The sequence below is a fragment of the Melanerpes formicivorus genome, unplaced genomic scaffold (assembly GCF_026170545.1).
Source record: "Melanerpes formicivorus ecotype bairdi unplaced genomic scaffold, bMelFor1.0.p_v2 SCAF_6, whole genome shotgun sequence".
Classification (NCBI taxonomy): Eukaryota; Metazoa; Chordata; class Aves; order Piciformes; family Picidae; genus Melanerpes; species Melanerpes formicivorus.
The window spans coordinates 7,740,994-7,766,444 of NW_027142358.1; the positions used below are offsets into that span (position 1 = coordinate 7,740,994).

The 25,451-nt window shown below is 45.2% G+C and overlaps 1 protein-coding gene across 6 annotated transcripts in view; it reads right to left on the reverse strand.

The window, feature by feature from the left end:
• Positions 1-643: 643 nt before the first annotated feature.
• WBP1L (WW domain binding protein 1 like) overlaps positions 644-25,451 on the reverse strand; it is a 65,003-nt gene continuing 40,195 nt past the window's right edge. For 5 of the 6 annotated variants that reach the window (XM_068139475.1, XM_068139478.1, XM_068139479.1 and 2 more), the window contains 3 exons: positions 17,082-17,184; positions 4,573-4,734; positions 644-2,619 (listed from right to left, as the gene is read on the reverse strand). In XM_068139475.1, the coding sequence (XP_067995576.1) occupies positions 1,877-2,619; positions 4,573-4,734; positions 17,082-17,184 (1,008 nt within the window). In that variant the 3' untranslated portion in view covers positions 644-1,876. The remainder of the gene's footprint in view (positions 2,620-4,572; positions 4,735-17,081; positions 17,185-25,451) is intronic. The other variant, XM_068139480.1, reaches the window with a different exon arrangement.

Consider the following 25,451-nt stretch of genomic DNA (forward strand, 5'->3'; position numbering starts at 1 on the left):
GGTGTTCAATCAATCAAATCTGAGTATGTTTGAGTTCAGTTTTAAATTATTGTTATTTCCCCCCCCTCCCCTCATAACAGTAATGATCTGGACAACCATCATTATAAAAGGGACAGGGAGAAAACCCAAGAACAAGAGACATAGTCTGAACTGTGCTCTCCTCCACAGGAGCACTCTAGGGAATGTTAGTTTCAGCTCTTTGTTTCTTTGTTTGTTTTTCTTCGCTTCTCTTCTTTCCCCCCCCAACCCCTCCCCCCCTTCAGGTTGTTACTAACAAAATCTCTACCATTTATTAAAGCAAAGCTACAGTAAATTTTCTTGCAGTCTTACAGCAGGCTTTCATATTATACCAGTAGGACTTGCATGCATGGATTGCAGTCACACACACACACACACACACACACTCTCTCACAGACATTATACAGTAGCCAGTTGCCACCATTAAAAAAAAAAAAAGGGGGGAAAAAGGAAGAAAGAAACCAAGCAACCAACCAACCAAGCAACCAACCAAGCAACAACAACCTGCCCCGCCAGACATCAATTTCTTTTAAGTGGTCAACATTAGAATCGCACCAAACTTATGGATTAAAACCAAGAAAACCAACACAACAAAAACCACCCCAAACCCTCCCCCCCCCCAAAAAAAAAACAAACACCCCAACACCCAAAACCTAACCCAAGCCAAAACACCTGCACAGGTCTTCCACATGGACACAGTAAAAGTCATCCCTTTGCAATGGCCGGAGCTCTCGTCTCCATTTGTTCAACATGCATGGCTGAAGCTTGAAGGCACGCTGGCCAAAGAGAGCCCTGTTCTTTGTTATTTCATTTATTTATTTATTTAGTCATCTTAACTCAAGTGTGCTGCTCTCAGGGTGCAAGGAAAAAACAAACAAAAAAAAAACCACCAACAAAGAAAAAAGAGGGGGAAAAAAATATAACAAAATGAAGGCAAGCCCTTTCGCAGCACACCGGGAAAAGGTCATTCGGAGACCACAGTACTTGGAAGGCAGCCCAGCTGCCTGGATTCTACTTCTAGCTGTGCTCTTCGAGGCATTGAAGGAATACACTCGTCTTCAAAAATGACAGAGAAAGGCAAATTTCTGCAAACCCTTTCTTTTTCAAACTGCTTACAGTAGACTTAACAACTCCTTCTGGATGAAACTGGTCCTTCAGTCACCAGCTTCAGGTGGGAAATACCTTACCTGCTGTCTTAAAACACTGAAGCACCAGAGGTTATAGGCTGATGTGTTCAGGCATTCATCAGCTCCAGGAAAACTTAACACCAAAAAGGAGAAGAACAAAAAGAAGAACAACAAAAAAGATCCCAAGAAAACCCAACCCCAAACCAAAACACCTGCAATGAAAAGAAATCCCCAATGCCTCAAGAGCATTGCATCAAACCAGACCTCTTGGGCTACTGACTGCTGGCACTGTCAGAAGCTGCTTGCTTCTGGGAAGACACCTGGAGGTTGAAGCCTTACAGTGATTTTGAATCCTCGCAGGGTGAGATTTGCTGAGCTTTACTGATTGTGAGATAAAGCAGTGTTTCAGAAAACTAAACCCAACAAACTCGTAATAACCATCACCAAAATCACAACTGGGAAAATTCCATTTGTCAGAAGGTCTTATTGAAAAACATCAGTCCCTGTCCTGCAGAGCAGGACTGACACGATTAACAAAACCCAGAGCGACCTGTCCCCCACAAGCTGAGCCTTCGAGGACTAGTCCCCGAATTACACTGGAGGGGGGAAAAGAAAAACAAACCCACAAAAAGAAGGCTGTATCACCTTTTCCTCCTGTTAAAGTTTTAATCCTCTTACTCCACTTTCATTTCTTTGTATTTTCCCCCAGTCCTCCTTTCCGCTCTGCCACCTTAGCTGGGGGAGTTACTAGTACAAGAGTTTGGAGAGTCCTGCTCGTTTATTGTGTTCAAGAGTACACACACCGGCTGCCGGGGCAGGTGGTGGTGGCTGTGTTCACGGTGCTCCTCTTCCGTGGCATTAAAAAGCCCTTCCTCCTCGTCCCCGTGGGGACGGCCGCTGCAGCTGTCACAGAAGTCCAGGGGCCCGTCTAGAGCATCATCGATGAGCCCGTCGAACTCCTTCAGGTCGTCATCGTGATGGCCCCGGTTGCAAACGCAGACCTCGATGCCCGAGTCGCCGGTGAAACGGCGCTGCCTCCCTGGCGTCTTGTCCTTCCCGTCGGGAATGGCGCTGCTCTGCTCTAAGCTCTCAGAGCTGTAACCTTTCAGCAGTCCCTCCTTGCACTCCGTATCCTTATCGGGACCGGCCCTCTCCACGAGCTCGGCTCCCGTGCTGGTTCCGCCGGGCTCGACGCTTTGCATTTTGGCAACCGCTCGCTCGGGCAGCGAGGCGGTGGAGGGCTCGGGGTCCCTGAGGCTGGGCAGCCCCCCGGCACTGTCAGTACTGCTGTTATTGCCGCTGGCTCCTGCTGAGCTGCTCTGTGCTGGCTGCAGGTTTCTTGGTGTGTCTGGGATTGTGCTACTGCTGCCTGCTGGGATGCACTGCTGATGTAAGGCACTGTACGGTGGCGGCGGGGTCGGTGGTCGGTTCACCACTTCCTCATAGGGAGGTAGTAAATAATTTGGCAAAAACCCTAAAATTGGGAAGCAAGCAGAAGTTATTTTGTGAACAGCTGATCTGGGGAAACAAGTCATTAGTATCAGCATCTCGTCTGTCACCTACCAGCTCAATGGGCTTCACAGGGGGTGCTAAAACTCAGCCCAAATGAGACTCGGCATGTTTTAGAGAAGCAGCAGCTGCGGCACAGGAAGGCACCATTACAGTGGGGGATGGATACAGTTGGGACCAGCAGCATAGTCTCCTGGCTCTCAAGTCAATGCTGAGAGCTGCCAGGAGAATGTCCCCCCACTGCCTTGTACCCTAGTGTAGCCCCACATATCACACCAAGGGTGAGTGGAACAGCTCAGGAGATAACTCATCAGCCCTCTCCAAATCTGGCTTCTCAGCTGAGTTGCCACTTTCAAGATTAATATTTTATCTCTTCAGCACTGGTTAGGCCACACCTTGAGTACTGTGTCCAGTTCTGGGCCCCTCAGTTTAAGAAGGACATTGAGACACTTGAACGTGTCCAGAGAAGGGCAATGAGGCTGGGGAGAGGCCTTGAGCACAAGCCCTGTGAGGAGAGGCTGAGAGAGCTGGGATTGTTTAGCCTGGAGAAGAGGAGGCTCAGGGGAGACCTTATTGCTCTCTAAAACTACCTGAAGGGTGGTTGTAGCCAGGAGGGGGTTGGTCTCTTCTCTCAGGCAACCAGCACCAGAACAAGAGGACACAGTCTCAAACTGTGCCAGGGCAGGTTTAGGCTTGAGGTGAGGAGAAAGTTCTTCACTGAGAGAGTTGTTAGCCATTGGAATGGGCTGCCCAAGGAGGTGGTGGAGTTACCGTCCCTGGAGGTGTTCAAGAGGGGACTGGACGTGGCACTTGGTGCCGTGGTTTAGTAGTCATGAGGTCTTGGGTGCCAGGTTGGACTTGATGATCTTTGAGGTCTCTTCCAACCTTATTGATTCTATGATCTCAAAAAGCTTTGTGTGAATAGGAAGAGACATGAGCAGCTACACAGAACTCAGGCTTTTGGTACTCTCGTGCTGGATTCATTTTTTTCTGCTGCAGCCAGAATAAACTGGCAATACAGGCAAGAGAATTTGGTTTATTACTTACATCCCCTCAAATCCACAGAAGATTTTGTTTATTTTTTAAGAGGCACAAAGTATAGACAGAATGGACTGGAAATATTTAAATAGATACTGGAAACATTTAAAGATAGAACTGCAATTTTCCATGTGAAACTGCATATCCCTAGGGCTGGGGAGAAAAAGGCTGCTGGGATTATTTCTGGGGTGGCTGCAAGAGTTTCAACACCAAAAGCAAGTTCATACATGCAATTCAATGCAATCCAACAGTCCAGGTCAACAAACTCAGTTCTGGTACCTCCAGTCAAAAGGCTGAGACTTGCTGTTCAAGCACAGCATAGAAGGTCACATTGGAGAGCACAAAGCAATTGTGCTTTCCCTGAGCTGTGGGCAACAGCTCCTTTGTGCCAAGCCCTAGGGCTGCTCACAAGCAGCGTGGTCTGGGAGTGGTAGCACAGGGTGGGAGCCAGCATGGTCCCTGCTGAGGCAACACTTCCACCCAGACTGTGTGACTGAATTCTGTGAAGCTAATTCCTGTATCTCAGTCCCACCAACAGCAAGTGAAGGCTGGAATCAGGAGGACTCTCTGTGAAGTCCTGAAGGAGATGTTTTAGGAACCTTCTCAGAAAAACACCCAGGGAATCTATGCACTCAAGAATGCTCAATCAAGGGGGAGTGTGAAGGTGCTGTAGCTGGTGTGGTTCAACTCCAGACTGAAGCAGGCTCACATGCACCCAGCAGCTGGAATACGCCACCTCCTCTCTACAAGCCAAGGTTAGGCAGCAGACCTGCCCACTACCTCTCGTGGAGCCCATCCACTGGTCCCTGCAACACAGGGACCCTGCTGCTGCCCTGCCTCTCCTGCCCTCCAGGAAAAACAGCGTGAGTGAGATACCTACGGAAATAAAACGGCAGGGCCGAATAGTTGTGGGCTTCCCGGTAAGCGATCAGGTTGATCTCGTGCTGCCGCTGCTGGGCCTGGAGGCGATGCTTGGTGCGTCGGTGGTGGCAAACACAACAGCAGCTGAGGATGATGATGATGGTCCATACCAGCCAGAACCCTGCAGCGGGGTAGAGCAAGTGTTATCTGGGGTGTGAGAGCCACACTCAAATCCATGACGCCCCATGAGGACGATGGGGAAAATCATCATAAAGCCTGGATCTGAAGCCCACACTGCTCCACAGGCAAAATAGTGCATTGTGCCTCGACACAGAATCACAGAACCATTCAGGTTGGAAAAGAACCTCAGGATCACCAAGTCCAACCCATAACCCTACTCTACAAAGTTCATCCCTAAACCATATCCCCAAGCACCACATCCAAAGGACCTTCAAACACACCCAGGGTTGGTGACTCAGCCACCTCCCTGGGCAGCTCACTCCAATGCCTGACCACTCTTCCTATGATTTTTTTTTTCCCTAATGCCCAGTCTAAACCTACTCAGTCATAGCTTGAGGCCATGCCCTGGACTTAGCAGTCACCCACACAGACATGCTGGCAGCCTTGAAAGATCTGCTTAAATCTGTACACACTTGGGTACAACGTGGAGTATGTTCAGTATGTACAACTCTACAGGAGAACAATATATGGAGACAGGGCTCAGTTCCCCTCCACCAATACTCCCACCCCTTGGATACAATTCCTTCTAGCCAAAAACATGAGCAGAGCTGTGAATAGCATTGAACTTGTCTCCCATAGCCACTTTGGTTTGAAAACAACAATTAAGACACAAAAGACACTCTGCAGATCGACCACAGAAGAAGAGAAAAACCCCAAGCACTATGTTTGGCTTTTGTTTGTGCTGCTCTTTAATTTCCAGCCCAAACCTTTCATTGTTATGTTTAACAAAACCATACTCTTTTTACATAAAAGTCTAAAAATACTTCTTAAACTTTTTTTTTTTTCCCAGTGTCTTAAATTATCCAAAATTAAACCAGCCCCCACGTCCCCACACAGTCAAGAAACCTAACTTCTGCTCTGTTTGTGGTGACTGCTGGTTTCTGTGCACTGTCACACCATATGTGGACTGCTCCTTAAAAAGGGATTTTAAAGCGAGCACTTCCTGAGTTTTCTCCACACCCTGCAGCATGTGGAACAACTCCCCTTTTTCACAAATCCCCCTTCACACTTGTATGCAACTAAAACAACATTCCTGAGCCACACTTCAAAACAGCTCCACCATTCACTTTAGATTAGGCTTTTGTCTTCTGCAGCTCCAAACCCACAGCTCTACCTGCCTCACAGGCACCTGCAATCTATCTGTGTTAAACTCAGTTTTTGCAGCTCAGGATACAAAGAGAGCTCCCCCTTTAGAAACACCTAGCCCTGGCAATCACTCCTCAGAAGAGATCACAGCACTGACTTTCTTCCAGGAAGACCTCTGCCACTGTTGACTATTCCCAAACAGACATAATGAATAGAATAGAATAGAATAAACCAGGTTGGAAGAGACCTTCAAGATCATCGCGTCCAACCTATCATCCAACACCACCCAACCAACTAAACTATGCAACCAAGCACCCTGTCAAGTCTCCTCCTGAACACCTCCAGCAATGGTGACTCCACCACCTCCCCGGGCAGCCCATTCCAATGGGCAATCACTCTCTCTGTGTAAAACTTCCTCCTGACCTCCAGCCTGAACCTCCCCTGGCGCAGCCTGAGACTGTGTCCTCTTGTTCTGGTACTGGTGGGCTGGGGGAAGAGACCAACCTCTGCCTGTCTACAACCCCCCTTCAGGTAGTTGTAGACAGCAATAAGACTCTTTGTGCTACAGTCCCCTTTCAGCCCTGTGAGATCAAACTGCCTTCTTCTCCCCAGGAAAAACCTCTAGTCCCTCCTTTAAAATACCTTGGTGTTCTCAGCATCCTGTGCTGAGTTAGCAATGTTTCCTCTGCTAAGAGCTGGGTGAGGAAAGGTGAACAGTTCAGGAATTTGAAGAATGAGAGCAGTATTGCTCTGGCACAGGACAAAGTGCAATCAACCCATGTTACCCATCTCAGAGTCCAACACTGGCCCGTTTGTAGGTGAATTGGATATGCCGCATCACGCCTCTGAGCATTTTGAGCAGGGACTTTCACCTCCCTGTGTCATAACCCAAATTCTTCATGTATTTTGGCACAGCAAACTGAAATCTCTCTTATGAGTTCTGCAAGTGATTTCCCTAATGGGCTGGATGCCACCCTATATCCAAACTTACCAACACCCGCTATCAAATAAAAAGCATTAGCCGCTCCACTATTTTTGCTTGGCTGCAAATCAAGGCTCCCAGGCAGCCTGCTCAGCTCTGCCATGAAAGGCAGAGAGAAGACTGTGATCTTTGCTCCAGAGAAGCAAAAGACAAAGCACTCAAGATGCCCTCTGCACTTCCTTCAAAATGAACTGAGAAAGTTCTTCACCATGAGGGTGGTGAGACACTGGAACAGGTTGCCCAGGGAGGTGGTGGAAGCCTCATCCCTGAAAGTTTTTAAGGCCAGGCTGGATGTGGCTCTGAGAAACCTGATCTAGTGTGAGGTGCCCCTGCCCTTGGCAGGGGGGTTGGAACTAGATGATCCTTGAGGTCCCTTCCAACCCTAACAATTCTATGATTCTAAAGTGTCCACCTCAGTCCACCCACTCTCCTGCTTCTAAAAAAGCCTCTTTATACAAACTGAAAGGCTTGGTCTAGTCCACCCTTCGCTCTGAAGCCAGGCATCTGCAAATATCCCTGCAGCTCCTTCATTACCAGCACCTTGCCAGGCAAACCCAATACACACTGACTACCCCACTATACAGTGTTTCTTGCCAAGAGAAGGTGCCTTGGCTCTTGCTGGCTGAGGAAGAATGAACACACTCATAAACCCCAGCTCATTAGCACAGCGTGCCACCATACACTGGAGCAGTTCATCTTCTAAGCGCTCCGTATGTTCCAAGAGCAATCCGTGATGGTGTGTTCCAAAACAACGGAAAGTTACACCCAGCTATCCAGGGATTTTAGCTACAGTTATGAAAACAGATGCTTTTTGACACATCTGATCGTGTCCTTTCCCAAAGACTATAAATGTAATGGTAACAAGCAGCACTTAGTTAGTTAAGATGTCCTGGAGAACTGCCACTGTTAAGCAATCTCAGCTGCAGCAGACAAATTTTTCTGCAGGGAATTAAGGGCTCCCACCCAAGCCTGTATCCAGAAGATGAAAAAAAGTATTGCTTTAGAAAACTTCTCTACTCATTCCAAAGAAATCCCAAAGTGCTTTGCAGACAAACCAATGCACAAGCTCTGAGCAGGGGTCAAAGCAAGCTCAGCCATTCCTGGGAAGACGTGCAGCAGCTCTGTACACAACAGGCAGTAACAACACACAACAGCTTAGGGTAATGAATTAATGCTGGCTCCTACTGAAACCGCAGGTGGCATTTTAAGTAAACAGACCACAATTTGCTGGACAGCAGCCTGGCCATGGTGCCAGGAATACCACCTCCCTGCTCACGCAAAGGGTCTATGCACGCTTGCCACCACAACTGGATGAGATCTGCTGGTTTTCATAGGAATTTTGAGAAGAATAACCCACTAATAGCCTGGTATTGCCTGGTTTCATTAACTGCTGACACTTCATAGAACTTCTAGGAAATTGCTCAACCCCTGACTCAGCACAAGCCCAAGGATTTGCCTGGGTGATCACAGGAGACCAGTAGCACGTACCCACCACAACCATTTGCTGACCTGGTTTCCAGTGCCCTTTGCACGTTTTGCCTCCACCTTGTCACACAACAGAACATCTGCACTGCAGGGTTGAAAATCTCTCCCCCAGCACATAGAAACCAGTAAGATGGGACACCCATAGGTGCTGAGGCACATGAGGGGCTTCTTGGCTGCTGCTTGAGCAGGGCTGCCAGCTCTGAGATCTGGGGCAATTCCGGTCGCAAGCCCAGCGTGGTGCTGGGACTCTAGGGCCTCCATAAAAGGCTCTACAGTATGCCCTAGCCAGAAGTTTGGGCACAGCTGCAATTTTGGCTGCAGTATAGAAAAACTGTAAAAGCCTAGCATATAGAATGCACGGTCACTTCTCTGGAACAAAGCTGCACGCAGGAGGCCAAGTGCCACTGTAAATATTATGTCTGAAAGTATGAAGTGAACACTGAAGATGTCCAGGGCTGAGCTGTGCATTTGTGCACCTAGTGATGCCTGGCTTGCAACCAGCAGCAGGGAAGTAAGCTGAGCAGACCACTGGCTCATTTGGCAGGAGGGGAAGGAGGGGAATTTCAAATTCACCCGAAGCCAACACCATGCCAGCAGGAAGCGTGGAGGCTGGGCGCAGCAGCCGTACACACCAACATCTTGATCACGGCAAAGGCAGGTACTGGCTCTGCCTTGTGTTGAAGACAGGAGAGATGTGCAAAGGCAACCTAAGTTTAGCATTAAAAGGCCTCTAAAAGCCAAGTAAAATTGGGCTTCCAGTTGCCTTTGCAGTCCCCAAAAGCTTTCGCTGTCATCAAGCTTTCCCTGAATTCTTCAGTGTGTTCCTCCTTACCAAATCATCACAAACTGGATTCAGCTGCATTGTGTTTAGCACTAGGACAAAGGGGAATAGTTTTAAGATGAGGGAGAGCAGGTTTAAGCTAGATTTTAAGAAGTTGTTCTTCAGTACAAGGGTGGTGAGACTCTGGAATCGGCTGCCCAGAGGGGTTGTGGATGCCCCCTCCATGGAAGTTCAAGGCCAAGTTGGATGAGGTCCTGAGCAACCAAGTCTAGTTGAGAGGCATTCCTGCCCATGGCAGTGAGGTTGGAATAGATGATCTGTAAGGCTCCTTCCAAGCTAGCCATTCTATGATCACTGCAAAAGGAGAAAAGCTTAGGAGACACTGGGTATCCTGAGCTAAGATTGTCCTTGAGTGTCTGATTTGAGAGAAAATTATTTGCTGCTGCCAACCTGAAGGTGACTGCTGGGAACAAAGGTTCACAGCAACCTGATGATAATATGTCAGGTAGAGAGCAAACAGGGTCTTTGGAAAAACCACCACTGATGGACAGCATCAGCAGAAGCAGTGAACCATTTTGGAGCTAAATGCACCAGGGGCCCATCAGACTTCAAGGCAATTTCAAGCTCACTCTTGGTTTATGGAAGAGTGAGAAGCTGAAACGCTTTTTAGTCCAAAAAAGGCAGAGTCCTGAGAACCACTGCTGTATTTTCTGTCAGATTCCCTGGTGATGCCAGCAGGTGGATAATGATGCAACCAAAGGGTGAATCAGACACAGCCAAGGACCTGAGTTTTGCCAAGAGGTTTCCCTGCCAGAGCATCAAAACCTTTCATAAAAATAAAAAAGAAATACCAACCTCTTACTCAGCATCAGGCAGGCTCAGAGCTGAAAGCCCTACATGAGCGCCAAGCTCAGAGACTCCGAACAGGAGCTGCAGAAAGACCCAGGCACAGAATTAGCTCCCACGAAAGCCATCTCTCACAGGCAGAGGGAATACAGAAGAAAGAGAAGGCTGCTCTCTTTACAGCAACCTTGGGAAAGGAAGCCTCATTACATGGTCATGCACCAGAGGTGTTTTTACCAGCTGTGACAGAACACGCCATGCTTAAAGCTCCCAGAAAATCTCTCCAGGATACTGACCGTAGTGTTTTGCTCAATCTGAATAATAAAATAATTTGAGAATAAAAACTCCAGAGTATTCCCTCCTCATGAAAAATGAGGGAGCGATGTTCAGCCTGATGCTGTACTGTTTTTGCTGCCTGGAACGTTGCCACCAGCATTCCCTCTGAGAGGAGCTCCTTTTATCCTGTGCAAAATGGAAAACATTTTCTGGGGCATTCCAAGGGTAGAAACAGAGAAATCTGCCCTCAAGTTCATGGTAAACTTGGACAAATGCCATCACTCTGTTGGCAGGAACCCCCCTAAGAGCAAGCCAAAACATACTGCAAAGTGGTTTTGTGTCTTCCTGACAAGCATCTGGGTAATAGTTTTGGCTCCATGAGAGCCGGTTCTGAACAGAAGGAGAAGTGGAACAATTTCATTGACTAAAAAGTGATGTCCCAAATGGCAGCCCCAGTCAGCTGTGGCTGGAAAGACAATTGTCTTTCACATGGCCAATGCCATCAAAGATATGAGAGAGACTTAACTGATACCACAACCTGGATGCACTCGGGTTTCACAGTGTCCTTGGCACAGAGACTGCATTGTCTCCTTCCACTTCAGACATGAGCCTACATGAGTCAATGCTGCTGCTCAAGAATGGATCCAGGCCATAGGCCTATGAACATTTTAAGAAAGAAAAACAAGCTGGCAAATGCCACGGTCCTCTTCTGCCTCTCTCTTCCATACCTCCTGCTGCCTCCTCCACCTCTTCTTGTGCCAGCACAAAGTTGTGCGCAACTGTGGTTTGAGGGAATGAGAGCAGGTTGTTACTCATCTGCCAAACACAACAGCAGCAAGGGAAAGACTGTGACTGTCAGTGACAGTTTTATGTCAGTTTAAACCGGTGGAACTGCAGCGCCAGCCTGACCGTGCTGCAGGAAAAAGTTACTGAATGTTTGCAGAGTACAATGGCAAAAGGAAAAAAAGACATCTCCAAATCCTGCTCACTTGCTCCAAGGCTGGTAACTCAGACACAACAAGATGGGCCTTAACTGCAGCTGGCTTCTAGTTTTCAGTACAGTTTCTAGTTTTCAGTACAGTTGGAGAATAAATCTCATGAAGAGCGACTAAAGGAGCTGGGGCTGTTTAGCTTGAAAAAGAGGAGGCTGAGGGGAGACCTCATTGCTCTCTACGTCTACCTGAAAGGATGTTGTAGAGAGGTTACTGCTGGTCTCCTCTCACAGGTGATTAATGACAGAACAAGAGGGAATGGCCTCAAGCTGCAACTAGGTAAGTTTAGACTGGACATTAGGGGGAAAAATTCACAGAGAGAGTGGTCAGGCATTGGAATGAGCTGCCCAGGGAGGTGGCTGAGTCACCAACCCTGGATGTGTTTGAAGGTCTTGGATGTGGTGCTTGGGGATATGGTTTAGGGATGGACTCTGTAGAGTAGGGTTATGGGTTGGACTTGGTGATCCTGAGGGTCTTTTCCAACCTGAATGGTTCTGTGATTCAGTATGCACAGAGAGGAGTTGAGAAAAATCTTTTACTTCTCTTGCAGTGAGAGTCAGCTTGAGGCACTAAATCTGTAGACGCTGTTTTTATACCTCTCTTCTTGGGGGGGGAGCCTTTGAAGAGCAATTGCTCCAGTGCTCCAGTTTGTAAGTCCAGTCACCATTCCAGGTGACTTACCCCTCCCAAGATATCTGTGTTGGTAGAATGTATGTTGAACAGTGATCTAACAGATCAGAGGGGAACATCCAGCTGAGACCACATCCAGAACATCTTGGAAACAAGATCTTGAGAACAGTCTGCACTAACAGATCTGGATAACTGGTGAGGAGCTGGGTTGGAGGTACAGAAGGCAGGGGGTGAACCAGCACCAATGAGCTCTCTTGCCTTTCCTTGCTGTTTTAACACAGAGCAGGTGGAAGCAGGCCATGTGGGGCAAAAGTCAGTATCTGCACAGTCAGACCACACAAGACAGCTTGCCTTCTCCTTTGGATTTGTGAATTTCAGCCAGCCACACCAAAACAAGCTTAAGATAATTTTGTTGTCTGGATTAGGCTACAAAAAATACAAGGAAATCAGGAACTAACTTCCTTGGTGACCCTATACCTCCTGAGTTCCTGGATGGTTGTGATATCTCTTTTGTTTGCCTTACACTTTCAGCCAGGCTTTGGCAGTGGAGGTTTATAGCTGAAGCACAAGCTGAGGAGTAACAACAGCAGCCAAAGGTGAAGTTTGATACATGAGGAAAGAGAAAGCAAGTACAACCGTGGAGAAGACTAGGGGAAAGGCAAGGAACAGGGCAAATCCCCCCCTGAAAAAGGGCATGATTATACTGAAGGATAACATGGGGTGAGGAAGGAAACACAGGACTGATGTGGGTTATGACTGAGGGCTTTGGAGAGTGCAGCAAAGTCTTGGAAGTGAATTCCTATTATAAAGCTGACCTGGAACATGTACATGGAACAGCAGTTGCTTTAGTTTTAGCAACTAACCAGATCCTTGCCAAATTTCCCTGGCAGCATGCTTCTGGGGGAAAATAGCTGTCTAGAGATTCCAAGGGCAAGCGTGCAGACATGAGCAAAATGTTCAAAATCAGCAGAAACATCAACTGTGCTCCCTGCAAACAGAACATTTTTTTCCTATGCAACTCTCATACTTGGGGCCAGTCAAGATCTTTTGTCTTTTTTTGTTTTTTCCTTTCAGAAACAGAGGAGCTCAGCATCATTCTTAAAGCAGCCAAAATGAAACAAAATAAGTACATCCAGCACCTGAATATCCACTCATTGCCATTGCTGGCTTGTTGTACAGTACTTAAATGATCCAAGACCAGCTAAGCCCTCTAACTTTGAAATCCTTCAGCACACACTGACCAGCTGCCCATTTCCACGCTCCATGACTCCTGTCTAGAAGCACAGTGTACTCTTCTACCAACCACACTATGCTAAATACTTTCTACAGCTTTGCTTGTTGCATTCAGAGCCTCTGGAATCATCTAATTTCATGCTGGCACTCAATAGGCAAAGAGAGACAGAGAGACGGATATCAGGAGATCCGGATTTGGTTTTCAGTTCACATTATACACTTAGGAAAATCCAGAACATCAAGGTCTTAATTCTCAACCTGCAAAACACAGGAACAGCATTCCTTGACCATCTCCTCTCCTGTATTTGAAATGTGGTATTTTTTTGGAACATGTAAGCAGAAAGATACCTATCAGGCCTGGATAAAGTCCAGCAAGGGAAAACTCCAGCAAATCACAATCACATCATAACAGACCTGAATAAAACCTGTTAGTAATCAAAATCAGTGGCTGCTGCCATTCTCCAAAGATCACAATCTCCTCTTTGGGGAACATGAGGTCGCTGGGGAACCCAAAGAAATTGTTATTGGCTACCAAGCTCAAGCCAGGAACTAATCAGACCTTTATATATCCATTAGACTTACATATATATAAAAATCTGGATGTCATTTTATTATTTGGCAACATGGCACCATTTTTTTTTTAAGGAAGGGTTGGGTGGGGAATCTGAACCAGGCTGTTATCTAATTTTAAACACAGGCTGTCCACCTGCTTGGCATATCATGTTCTCCATTCCTCCACTCCACCCCTTAACAAAATAATACCTTGATTTTGCATCCTATTCCACTGCCCTCAAGAACTGGTTTATAATTACTGCAACCTTACTTGCTGCCTGGAAATGTTGAGATCAGCCATTTTCAAAGACCAACTTCTCTCAAATTCTTCAATGGGAAAAAGATTATTTTTTTTTAATGGGGAAAAACTTCAAGTGGCCACAAGTGAGGATTACATTTCAGAAGGCAAGTCCAGAAAAGAGAACAGTTTTCTTAACCATTTCAAATGCTGCCCTCCTCAGCTTCTTCGCCCCAGAAAGCTATGAGAGTAAATAAATCCAGGATTTAATTCAACAGGCCTAGCAAGAAAGTCTGTTTTCAGGCACAAAAAAGTACTGGGGGTCTGAGAATGTCTGAAACAGACGTTCCCAAAAGCTGCTTCAGTACATGCATACAATAGTTAAAATCAAAACACAGAATGACTGTGAAGCCATACCTAAAAGGTGCTGCTGAGTTAACTGTTCATTAACCTAAAGTTATTATTAACTTTTAAAAAGCTAATCTATTCCCAAGCATGTCAAGCTCTTGCTTTCCACACCATCAATTCATGCCCATATTAAAACTATTCACACACACTATCACTGCTATGTACCTTGAAGGTCTTGAGAGTGCCCCACCACACATACCTAGCAAAGAAACTCAACAATTCCTGAAGCAGCAGATAAATTCTGCAGCTCTGATTGTGAGCACTTGAATACCAGCTTGCGCTTAAAGGACATGCTCCTCCTATGCCTCCTCCTCCTCCCCATCCCAGAAACCTTTTCCTAACACTCATAATGGCAAAGCAAGTGTTGAACACATTACCCAATCTTAACTCAATGTTGGATGCTTGCCTGAATTTGCAGAAAGCACAGAAGATCTGGTGTCATGTTTGCATTACTCTCCTCATCTCAGTGTGGTATATGGTGCCCTCTTCAATGGGGAAGGAACATGAGTCTCAGCACAGAAACTCAGCCCTCCTCAAGAATTATCCACCAGTGTGCCACTACCATGTTTCTTCCATGATCTCAGCACGACCTGTGTGCTTGCCTTAGAAAGGAGACTGAAACATTCTGCTTCTTTCTAACAAAAAATGGTTTTATCATCCAAGAATTTTATGATGTAGTCAGGCACTGACAGGTATCAAAGTCTGTGCTATATTGAAAGTGTAAAGACAGTTAAAGTAAAATGATTCCATTAAAATGGCAGGGGGCTATTGTTTGAATTGCATTGTTTCTATGAAATTCAGTTAAGCCTCTCTTTCAAGATGTCCATGGGAGAAACATGGTGACTGTGCAACCAGCTCCAGTGTGCAGCTGTGCTCCCTCCTGTTGCTCAATTTAGATCCTGCTTGCCACAGAGTCTGTAAGCCCTTGCACACATGCATCTTCCTCTGCATTCCCACCCACAGAAATCCAAAACTGGGTCTGACCTTCCCCACTCTGCTTTGTCCATGCATCCCCACATAATCCAAACAAATTCCAGCCATCTGTCCTGCCTCTGCTGCCGACTGTTACAATCTGAACCAGGCAGTCTAAGGCATCCACATATTCACGCCTGTGCCTCATCTCCTAGGGTCCCTACAACTGCCTCTCAGCCCTGAATTGTTTCTTCAACAGTTTGGGGACTTCTGAAAATAAAGCTGGTAAGAAGTTCTGCTGTAATATATTGAAATCCTGCCATTAGTGTTGACATAGCCAGGCCCTACAGTCTGATGCATAAGATGTCTTGAAGAAGTCTATTAGAGTCCTGTTTTGTTGATAGCCACATCCTCCATGCTTCACTGGTTAATTTGAGAAGTAAAAGCATGTTCCTAGACTGAAGGATGATGTGCCCTGTCCTTGGATCTAAGTTAAGTGACAGTCTTTGTCTGAGTAATACATTTCCACACACATGGCCTTTGAGAAAATGAAACTGTGAGCACAGCAGAGCGATTCAGTAGATAGCACAGCTGCATAAGAGCTATAAGATACCATTGATACCTCCAGCCTCTAATGTGGGGGTACAGTGATCAGAGTTCCACATTTCCAAATTCTGTGGGCACAGATGACTTCCCATCCTAGGCTTCTGGCAGTACAACAGCATCTCAACATCTATGTTCAACCCTTTGCATTCTTCCCCAGGAAAGGAAAACACCATCAGAGGATCACAACTCTAAAAGTTTGCCTCTAAAATCCAGCATTTCTTGCTTTCCTATCCCTTTGGCTTCTCATTTTTCCATATATCTTTATCAAAGTTTTGCTGACCCACTTTGACTTGCCTGCTGTCATCTAAAGGGATTGAGCAGGTACAGCCACCCAGACATTCACTACAAACATGAGTAGTTTTAAATCCCAGATTTCAGGAATAAGGAGGTAAGAGGGGTAGTAGCGGGCAATGCACCTTCCTCTTGGCCCACAGTATTCAGCCACTGCTGGCCCACCAGAGCTGCCCAAGATTCTCTCTATCCAAAGAGCTCTGCTCCAAGCACAACGTGTCCTGAAGAGAATAAATGTCCTGGCCCCTGCTCCTTGAAAGGACAGCTTGAAAATAGATACATCAGAATTAAACTGCTGTTCTTGCAAAGAACTAAAACAGTAAGATGAAAGTTACTGATTTAATTCTCTATTGGAGTGTGTCAAACTCTAGTGTTGAGTGCATCAGCATTTCTCCCTCAAGCATGGTTTCCTCACTCATACAATGTTATTTTGAGTACGGTCAGCATTGCCCAAATCAGTGAGAAAAATCATCAGGAGATCTCCATTCATGAATGGCAACCAGCACTAGAACAAGAGGACACAGTCTCAGGCTGTGCCAGGGGAGGTTTAGGCTGGATGTTAGGAAGAAGTTCTACACAGAGAGAGCGATTGCCCATTGGAATGGGCTGCCCAGGGAGGTGGTGGAGTTACCATCACTGGAGGTGTTCAGGAGGAGAGTTGATAGGGTGCTTGGTGCCATGGTTTAGTTGATTAGGTGGTGTTGGATTAGTTGATAGGCTGGACACAATGATCTTTAAGGTCTCTTCCAACCTGGTCTGGTCTATTCTATTCTATTGTGGCAAGATGACCTCAAAAAGCAGCCTATGCCCTCTGGAACGACCTCATTTCCCTTGCATATCAGGTCCATTCCAGTGAAATGCAGTGGCAACGCATAACAAGGGCTGAATACAAAACTCCACAAGCCAAACCTGTAGTATGGTATGAGAGCCATGCAGATTAGGAAGGGAATCCATACAAAATGGAAGGACTTACACCAGAGTTCATAGTAGTAGTTGCAACACTGGGATTGTCCACAACAGTGGCCCGTTTCACATATGTAACTTTGATTGTTGACACCCATGCAGGTTTCCTTGTCCTAAAATTAAACAGACACACTTTTAAGAGGCTTTGTCAGTATCTTCTGTAAATGCAATCTTTTATTCAATGATCTGCAAGCATTTAAAAAGTCACAAGGTTACGGTCTTGGGAAGCTCTAAAATACATAGAGAGGTTAAAATACAGCTAAAGGTCACCAAAACCCACAAAGGATCGTTCAAAAGAAAACCCTGTATCTCCAAATCCATGAGTTACATTGCTTTAGCATCCAGTCAGCACTGCTTTCTCATCACCCCTTTCTTTTTCCATTAGAAGTTACCATGTTTTGGGAGCCAAGCATTCCCTTAAAGACAAGATGTCATTTGCTCCACATTTTACACAACATTGCTGCATTATTGGGGCTGAATGCCAAGGGGAGGAAATGCATTCATACATGGAACGTTTATAACTTAAGAAAAGACTGCTTGGATTCATTTAGATCTAAATGATAATTACAGCATGTTCCTGTGAGATTCCAATCTAAAATGATTCCTGCATAATTAGCCATGTGCTTTATATAAGATCAGCATTCCTGTAAAACTTCTTCCTGGAATAGTGAAGTAGAACAGGAGCAGAGCCAAATCAGCTGTACTGTGTCACCCAGCAGGTCCTCAGGACACTTAAGATGGAAAAGGACTACAGTGGACGTGAGGTCTCAGTCCCCAACACGGTACACCACAGAAGTCCACAGTTTCCTGACAGTGTGAAAACATGGTGGGGAAGAGGGTTAGGAAGACAGAAGCATTTTACAGGTTGTGCTTTGTGCATCCTCTAATAAGCTTTGGAGCAACCTGGAAGTTAGACGCCACAGAATTTCTGAAGAAACAAACAGATCTTAAAAAACACTGATGCTGCAAACAAATCTGTAACAAAGCCTGGCTTTTAAAACTGTCTTTCATTTAAAATGTGTTGTAAGGCAAAGAAAACATGGGGAGGTTTACACTGAAACATGTTAAAAGAACTCATAATTTTGCAAGTACCACCTTGCAAAAATCAACCAACCAACCAAAAACAAACAAAAAGGCCCAAGAAAACCCAACCAGCTAAAAAGAGCAGCAAGCCCAATAAGCAGGCTACAGGAATATACATTGCTGGATCCCAGCACCTACTGAACTCCACTGTTCCTCTATTTCATGTGAGTGCACCACAGCCACACTTCTGACAAGACTCTACCAAGTCCCCACATACAAAGCTCATTTCAAACCATGGACCACCTCACTGGAAAAGTGAAGTAAGGCAGCAATTCCAACGCAGAGGCATCCTGCACTGATTTCTTAAGGAGACAGTTCATTTGGGCATCTGAGTGAGCACCAACACTCCTCCACCACACAGCATCCCAGGGCCTGTGGGTCCCTCACCTGAGCATCCATATTACAGCAACAGTGCAACTTGTAAAACCAGAACAATCTCCTAGCACCTAAGGTTCAACAGAAATAGTACCCCCTTGCATTTCTCTCCTGAGAAGTCACAACTACTTTTTTTGATCATCTCAGGGCACAATTCAGCAAGCACAACTCAGCACATGATACACTGCTTCCTCTCCTGCCACAGGCACCATGATTTCCACAAGAGGCTCTAAAAAGCACCAATGGGCCAACTCCTTAAAACTCAGAGGCAACAGGCTGGTTAGGGCACCTGCCTCCTTCTTCCAGGAAGAGAACAACATTTGCTGGACAGACCAGTCCAACTGCTTTACTAAAGCAAACATTTTATATTCTGGTCTTGAAATACTGCATGCCAACAGCAGGCACAACATTTTCCTATAAGGCAAGGAGGTCTTTCCATAGATAATTGGAGCAGCTTTGAGCAACTTTTAGGAGACACTAAACCAGCATTTTCTGCTTCAGACATACTCTTCATTCCAAAAAATTGTAATTACAGTTAGTAAAAGAACTAAACACAGGACAGACACACTCCCTTATCTGTTCTTATGGCTTTATTTACACGTTTCCTCATTTTTGCTGGCCTTACAGAGTTAATGTAACTGACCAACAGCATAGATTTTGGCTCTCCTACCAACAGAATTGAGAAATTAAGATCCCATTGCAAAATTGCAATCCCGTTGATAATGCACAAGCCAGAAAGTGACCAGCTGAGGTCTGCCTTTGTGACACATGAAGATCAATATGACTTGTTGAACCAGCAAATGAATCATGTGGAGCTGGTGAAAGAACAGAAGCCCACAGTACCATTTCAGGAACTCCTCTGCCCTGCAACACTAATCCACTCTTGACCATCTATGTTTATGCTCCCAGTGTTTGTTTCATGCGGCTTTGTCTGCTTCAAAGAGTAGCAATAAGTAACACACTGCTGTCTTTTGGCAGCAGCAACCTACAGCAGCTTCAACATCACTGTATTTTTCCCACTTCAGAACTTGTAGCAGTCCTGTTTACATAGACTTTCATCACATTATCCTTTCATTTGAACTTCCTGACTCCTCTATTGCCAACCTTATTGTATTTGAAATGACCTTTCCACAATGCCATGCTTACATGCAGGCAAACAGGTGTATAATGGGATGGGTGTACATGATAAATAGAAGATCCTCAGCAGCTATGCTGATATTCTGCAGGTTGTTCCTGCCTCCTTATGAAGTCTCAAGCAACATTCTGTCTCCCCATTTAGAGTTAGCTTCCTTGCTAACGAGTGTTTGTACCTTTGAATAATCTCACAGCTGGCTCTCAGCTCCCACAGCTCAGAAAGTCCAGGGGTTGAAAGTCCTTTCAGTGTTGGCCACCAGCCACGCTGCTCCAAGTCTAAGCAGCTCCTCTTAGAGCCCTTCTGCAGCCAACTGCCAGTCTGGCCACCAATGGGCTTCTGGGAAAGTGAAGCCGTCAGACTCGGTGCCACGTGTCAGAGCCAGAACTGTCACCCTTGTTTCCAAATAGTTTCACAGAATCAAGGAATAATTTAATTTGGAAAGGATCCCAGCAGGTCACATGGCCCAACCCCTGCTCAGAGCGTGGCTACCTCCCATGCTAGGTTACTCAACCTGGCACAGGGAAAGATAAAATGTAAAGGGAACAAATCTTTGGAATAATTCAATGAGGCAGATTCCAGTGCAAAGAGAGCATTGTTTTGGGACACGCTACAGGTGTCTCCTTTGGACTGAGTGTTTCAGACTCCTTTCCTCTCTCCACTTCAGTCAAGACTCATTCCTGTGAAAAGCTGAGCCACTGTACAGTTTCTTTCACTTTTTTTGAATAATAGAATAATAAACCAGGTTGGAAGAGACCTTCAAGATCATCGTGTCCAACCCATCAACCAATCCAACCCACCTAAACAACTAACCCATGGCACCAAGCACCCCATCAAGTCTCCTCCTGAACACCTCCAGCAATGGTGACTCCACCACCTCCCTGGGCAGCCCATTCCAATGGGCAATCACTCTCTCTGTATAGAACTTCTTCCTAACATCCAACCTAAACCTCCCCTGGCGCAGCCTGAGACTGTGTCCTCTTGTTCTGGTACTGGCTGCCTGGGAGAAGAGACCAACCTCCGCCTGTCTACAACTTCCCTTCAGATAGTTGTAAAGGGGAAGCCAAAAGGTAATACACTTCCATCAGTATAGGGCATAACAGAGACTGTGCCATTTTTTGTTAGGAAACTTCTGCCTACCCCCAAGCATTTCTGATCAGTCTTAAATCTCTAACTAAATCCCAGCCTGAGCTTCTCATACTATCAGAGCTGTATTATCTCTGCTTACTTCTCCCATTCATTCTTTGTTTCATATGCTGCCAACGTGTAACTACTGAAGACATATCAGCAATATCATTATCCATAGTCAAAACATCTCCTGCAACATCCCCACCAGTGTCTGTGCTATGTGAACACATTTTCTTTCACACACCAACAAGCGTGAACAAGGCACAAGACTGATAAGAAATCTCTATACAGGGAGGAAAAAAAACTCTCATGGAAGCAAAGTTGGAGCACTTGCATCTTACTGCCCTGCCTTTGTTTCTAGTTTATGTTGCAGTTAGTGTTTGTAATGATATTTGTTAACCCTTCTTAGCAGCATGGAGCTTTTATTGAACTACTACAGAGCAGTCTTACGAAACCAAAGAGGAGTATTCCTTTCTGAAAGCACTTTTTCCCCCCAGTAGTCAGTGGCTATCACATTCCAGTGCAGGCTTCCCTGCTGAAGGACATTCTCATTTTCTTGTTGTCTAGGCAGGCATATTGCTTCCCACCAGCCTTTGTTCAGCCAGCTGTAGACACCAGACAGGATTACTCAGCAGCATCCACACTGGTCTGCTCTCAAAGAGGGCTCAACTCCCGTATTCCTGTTTCACAACTAAGAAGCCTGAACATGCCATCCTTATCTCCCACCTGCAAAGCCTAGGAGATTTCCAGCTAATTTCAAGGCCTGGCTTTGTCCTGTAAAGCAGCATGAACTCTAGGCTGCGTGTACATCGCTGTCTCCTTGGCACCAACCTAAGAGCTGACAGGGATCTCAGAAACTGAAATCACTGAATCCCTGACACACACTCCAAAGCTGGGAGCTTTCAGGAGAATCCTCTGCAGTCTTGGAGTCTGTGTTCTCTCTCCATCCAATCCAATGTTGGTAGCGCATAAGACCCTTAAGGGGAAGGTTGTGAATTCAAGCCTGCAGTGGGCAGTAGTGTTCTCCCTACTCTAGTCATGAGGTCTGTGGTGACAGGTTGGACTCGATGATCTTTGAGGTCTCTTCCAACCTTAGTGATACTGAATACTGAATATGGGGCAAGCTCTTTCTAAAGGAACTAGTTGAGCTGGGGAGATCACATCTTGGTGCCTCTGGAGAGTCTCTTCCTATTTCAGATGTGGCATTTCGGTTTAGTTTTCACTTGTTACAAACTTTAGAAAGCAACTTTGTAGAAAAATATGAATTTTTTAGATTATTTTTTAAACTTATTTTCTTGCTGCTATTTGGCATTTGTGGTAAGCCCACAACCATGCTGGAAACTGACAGCAGCACACTTTTGTTGTTAAGGACTTCTACAAATAATCCTTAAAACGTCCAGCAGTGGTCAGTATAAGAGAATTCAGGGCAGTGTCGTAAGTTGTCACACCTGAAGCTATAGCAAACATTACCTTCAGTGCCAGGGTGGGGAAAAAGGACAATTATTTTCTCCACCTCCCAGTTTAGTATTGGACCTTTGCTGGAGGTTTACATGACAAAATAAAGGTCAGAATCTGGGGTATGGTCAAGGCAGAGGCTGTAGGTTGCCTGAGTCACTTGTCGCTGCAAAAAAAAAGGCTGGAATCAGACCTCCCTGCCCTGCTTTGTAAAGGTGTTCAGTACTAAACGGTTGGGGTTTAATACCTATAAATCTGTAAGGATTTATTGTGTCTGAAGCCAAGGTAGGAAATGAAGGGCAATGAGAATGACTCACAGTGGAGTACCATTACAATAAAAGGATAAAGGCACTTCACAATTTCCTACTCTCAAAAGTCAGCAGTTAAGCTGGGAACATTGTTGCTGTGTCAAAAAGGAGAAAGATGAAGACGAGGCAAATCCCAGACCAGTGGGGCTATTTTCCAAGCTGAAAATTAATATGTGCAACTGCAGCAGCAAATACCACAGCCCACGCTCAGGAGTGCATAGTTGGCAATGAACCACCTACAAAAGATGATGCCTCAGCTGGCATTAACCAGGTAACCAAAACCAGCAATAGCTGATATCACAGAGATCTGATAACCGTTTCAGCTTTTTGCTCTGTCTCCTCTTCCCACAGAAATTCAGCCTCTATTACTCTAAATATGAGCACCTTGCATTTGTATGGCCCCTGTGTGTCATTCAACCTGCCAGAGTACCTACTCATTCTAACTTGGGTAATTCCCAAGCATCCTGGAAAACACTTTCAAATGCAACTTGCTTTCACTGACAACAGGCTATATACCATTCCTGTCTCCTAGGATGGCCAGTCTCTTAGACCTCTCTAAAGCTGTATGTACCTTTGGTACATCACTTGAACTGGAAAAGATGGGGATTAGTAACAGAATGATGGGGGTGAGTAAGGAAGTGAGTAACAGGCTTACAAATAGCAGGACAGTGTAAAGCCCAGCAGCAGGACAAAGGGAGACTGCCAAACTGGCATCTGCTGGAGGGCAAGATGCTACTGGTTTTAAGAGGGCTGAGGCTCAATCCAGGACTGCTCCAGGCATTCTGATTTCACAGCTCTTATAGGGGACTTTGTAATAAGCCTCTGTTTAACAATTAAAAAATCCTGACCTAGTTATTTCACTGATCTCATTATTCACAGGCAAGAGCCCCCGGCTTTCAGCACCTAGCCACACCCATAACAACAAAGGAGGATAGATAAACACAAGTTACACAATCTTAGGGGGAAAAGCATTAAAAATATGTGTTTTGAGTAACTTACAATCACTATTTGAACCATGCATACCCTTTAAGTACCCAGAGTAATAGAATGGAAGTGATTGTCAGTACATTAAAAGTCAGAAACAATCAACAGGAAAAACTGCATTTGATAATCACTATTTATGAATTGCCACCTTGGCTTTTACTCAAACTCACATCTGCAATAGCTCATGAGAATGCAAACACAAAGCTACCAAAGAAGATGAGCATCTCTGTCAGGAAAGAGACTCAGGCGGTAGCAAGTCAAAATTGCTACTGAAAATATTAGTCTGGAATGTCAAACATCGACACAGGATTTACTACAATTCCTAGTCTGCCTGCTGCTTTCCAGTTTCTAATCAAAATTCACCTTAAATAAAAAAAATCCCCAGATCCTTTCAGAAAAGGACAGTAGGTGTGATAGCAGCAAGGACAGACAAAACCACAGGGGAATCCTGTACTACCAGGGCAGCTAAGCACTGCTGTCCACCTGGCTGAATGTACACTGAAGCCTCCAGTCATCTCTTAGCCTCGTAAATATTACACTTGTTAGTCCTTTGGAACATGAAAGTAAAAATCCACCATCTGAGCAAGTGCTGTGCCTTTGGCAGGTTCAATTTAACAAAAGCTCCTAAGATTGGTAAAAATAGAATAGAATAGAAATGAATAAGAATAAGAATAAGAATAAGAATATGAATAAGAAAGAATAAGAATAAGAATAAGAATAAGAATAAGAATAAGAATAAGAATAAGAATAAGAATAAGAATAAGAATAAGAATAAGAATAAGAATAAGAATAAGAATAAGAATAAGAATAAGATAGGAATAGGATAGAAAATAGAATATAGAATAAACCAGGTTGGAAAAGACCTTTGAGATGATCAAGTCCAACCCATCATCCAACACCATCTAATCAACTAAACCATAAACCAGCTTTGACTGCTGAGAGTTACTGGAACCTCAGGTGCCAGCCCCTGCCAGCATGACAGGGGATAAATTCCTGTAAGAATGCCTTGCAACAGACAGCTGAGGCCAGGAAATAAATCAAGTCTGGACATTTCTTCATAAGACACCCACTATGAATTTTGGTTTGCTCAACGTGCAAAGAAGAAAAAAAGTGTTAAGTGCAAACACCCAAATACTTAAAGTATAATAAGTCAGGGAGGAATGATGCCTCTAAGCTGTCCCAGGCACAATAAAGAGCTTTAAAATGACAATTCTAATCCACAACATTTATTGCTTTGCTAATGCCAGTATCAGGAGAATTATATTTAAATCACCATGATTAATCAGCCCCAGCAGATGCATCTTCACCCCCAGCGAATGCAGAATCTCCAAGGTTTTATTAACCTTTATCTGAGGAACAAATTTGTCTGTAGCATCCATCTATCACGGAGAAATACTTCAACAAGCTTTAAAGGAGCACTGTCCTGTCACAGATTGTGGACACTAACACATTTCAGTATGAGCTGGTTTCATTTTTGTTTATCACGAGTTTCACTTTCAGACTCCAAGAACTGCACACTCACATCTTAAGCACCATGTGAAAGTGTTTACCTCTTTCAAGCCTTCCTAGAAGCTTCCCAGCTGTAGTTTCAGCTCTTTCACATAAAAGACAGATTCTTCTAGGAAATAACAGCTTTGAGGAGGCTGCCTTGCATTTTGTTGTTTTAAACCACCAGTTTACAACACTGAAAACCTTGAGTAGTTAAAATTAAGACTGGAAAGGTTAGGATCCTCTGCAACTGTGTTTCCTGGGACAGGAGCTTTAAACACCCACATTGCACTGATGTCAGATAGAGCTGATCTAGCTTTTTAGGCATTTAAACATCATCCCCACAGCAATAAAAAACAAACATCCTAAACCAAACACCCTTTTTTTACCACGTGTTCGGCAGTCCATCTGCCATGCTGCAATGCAC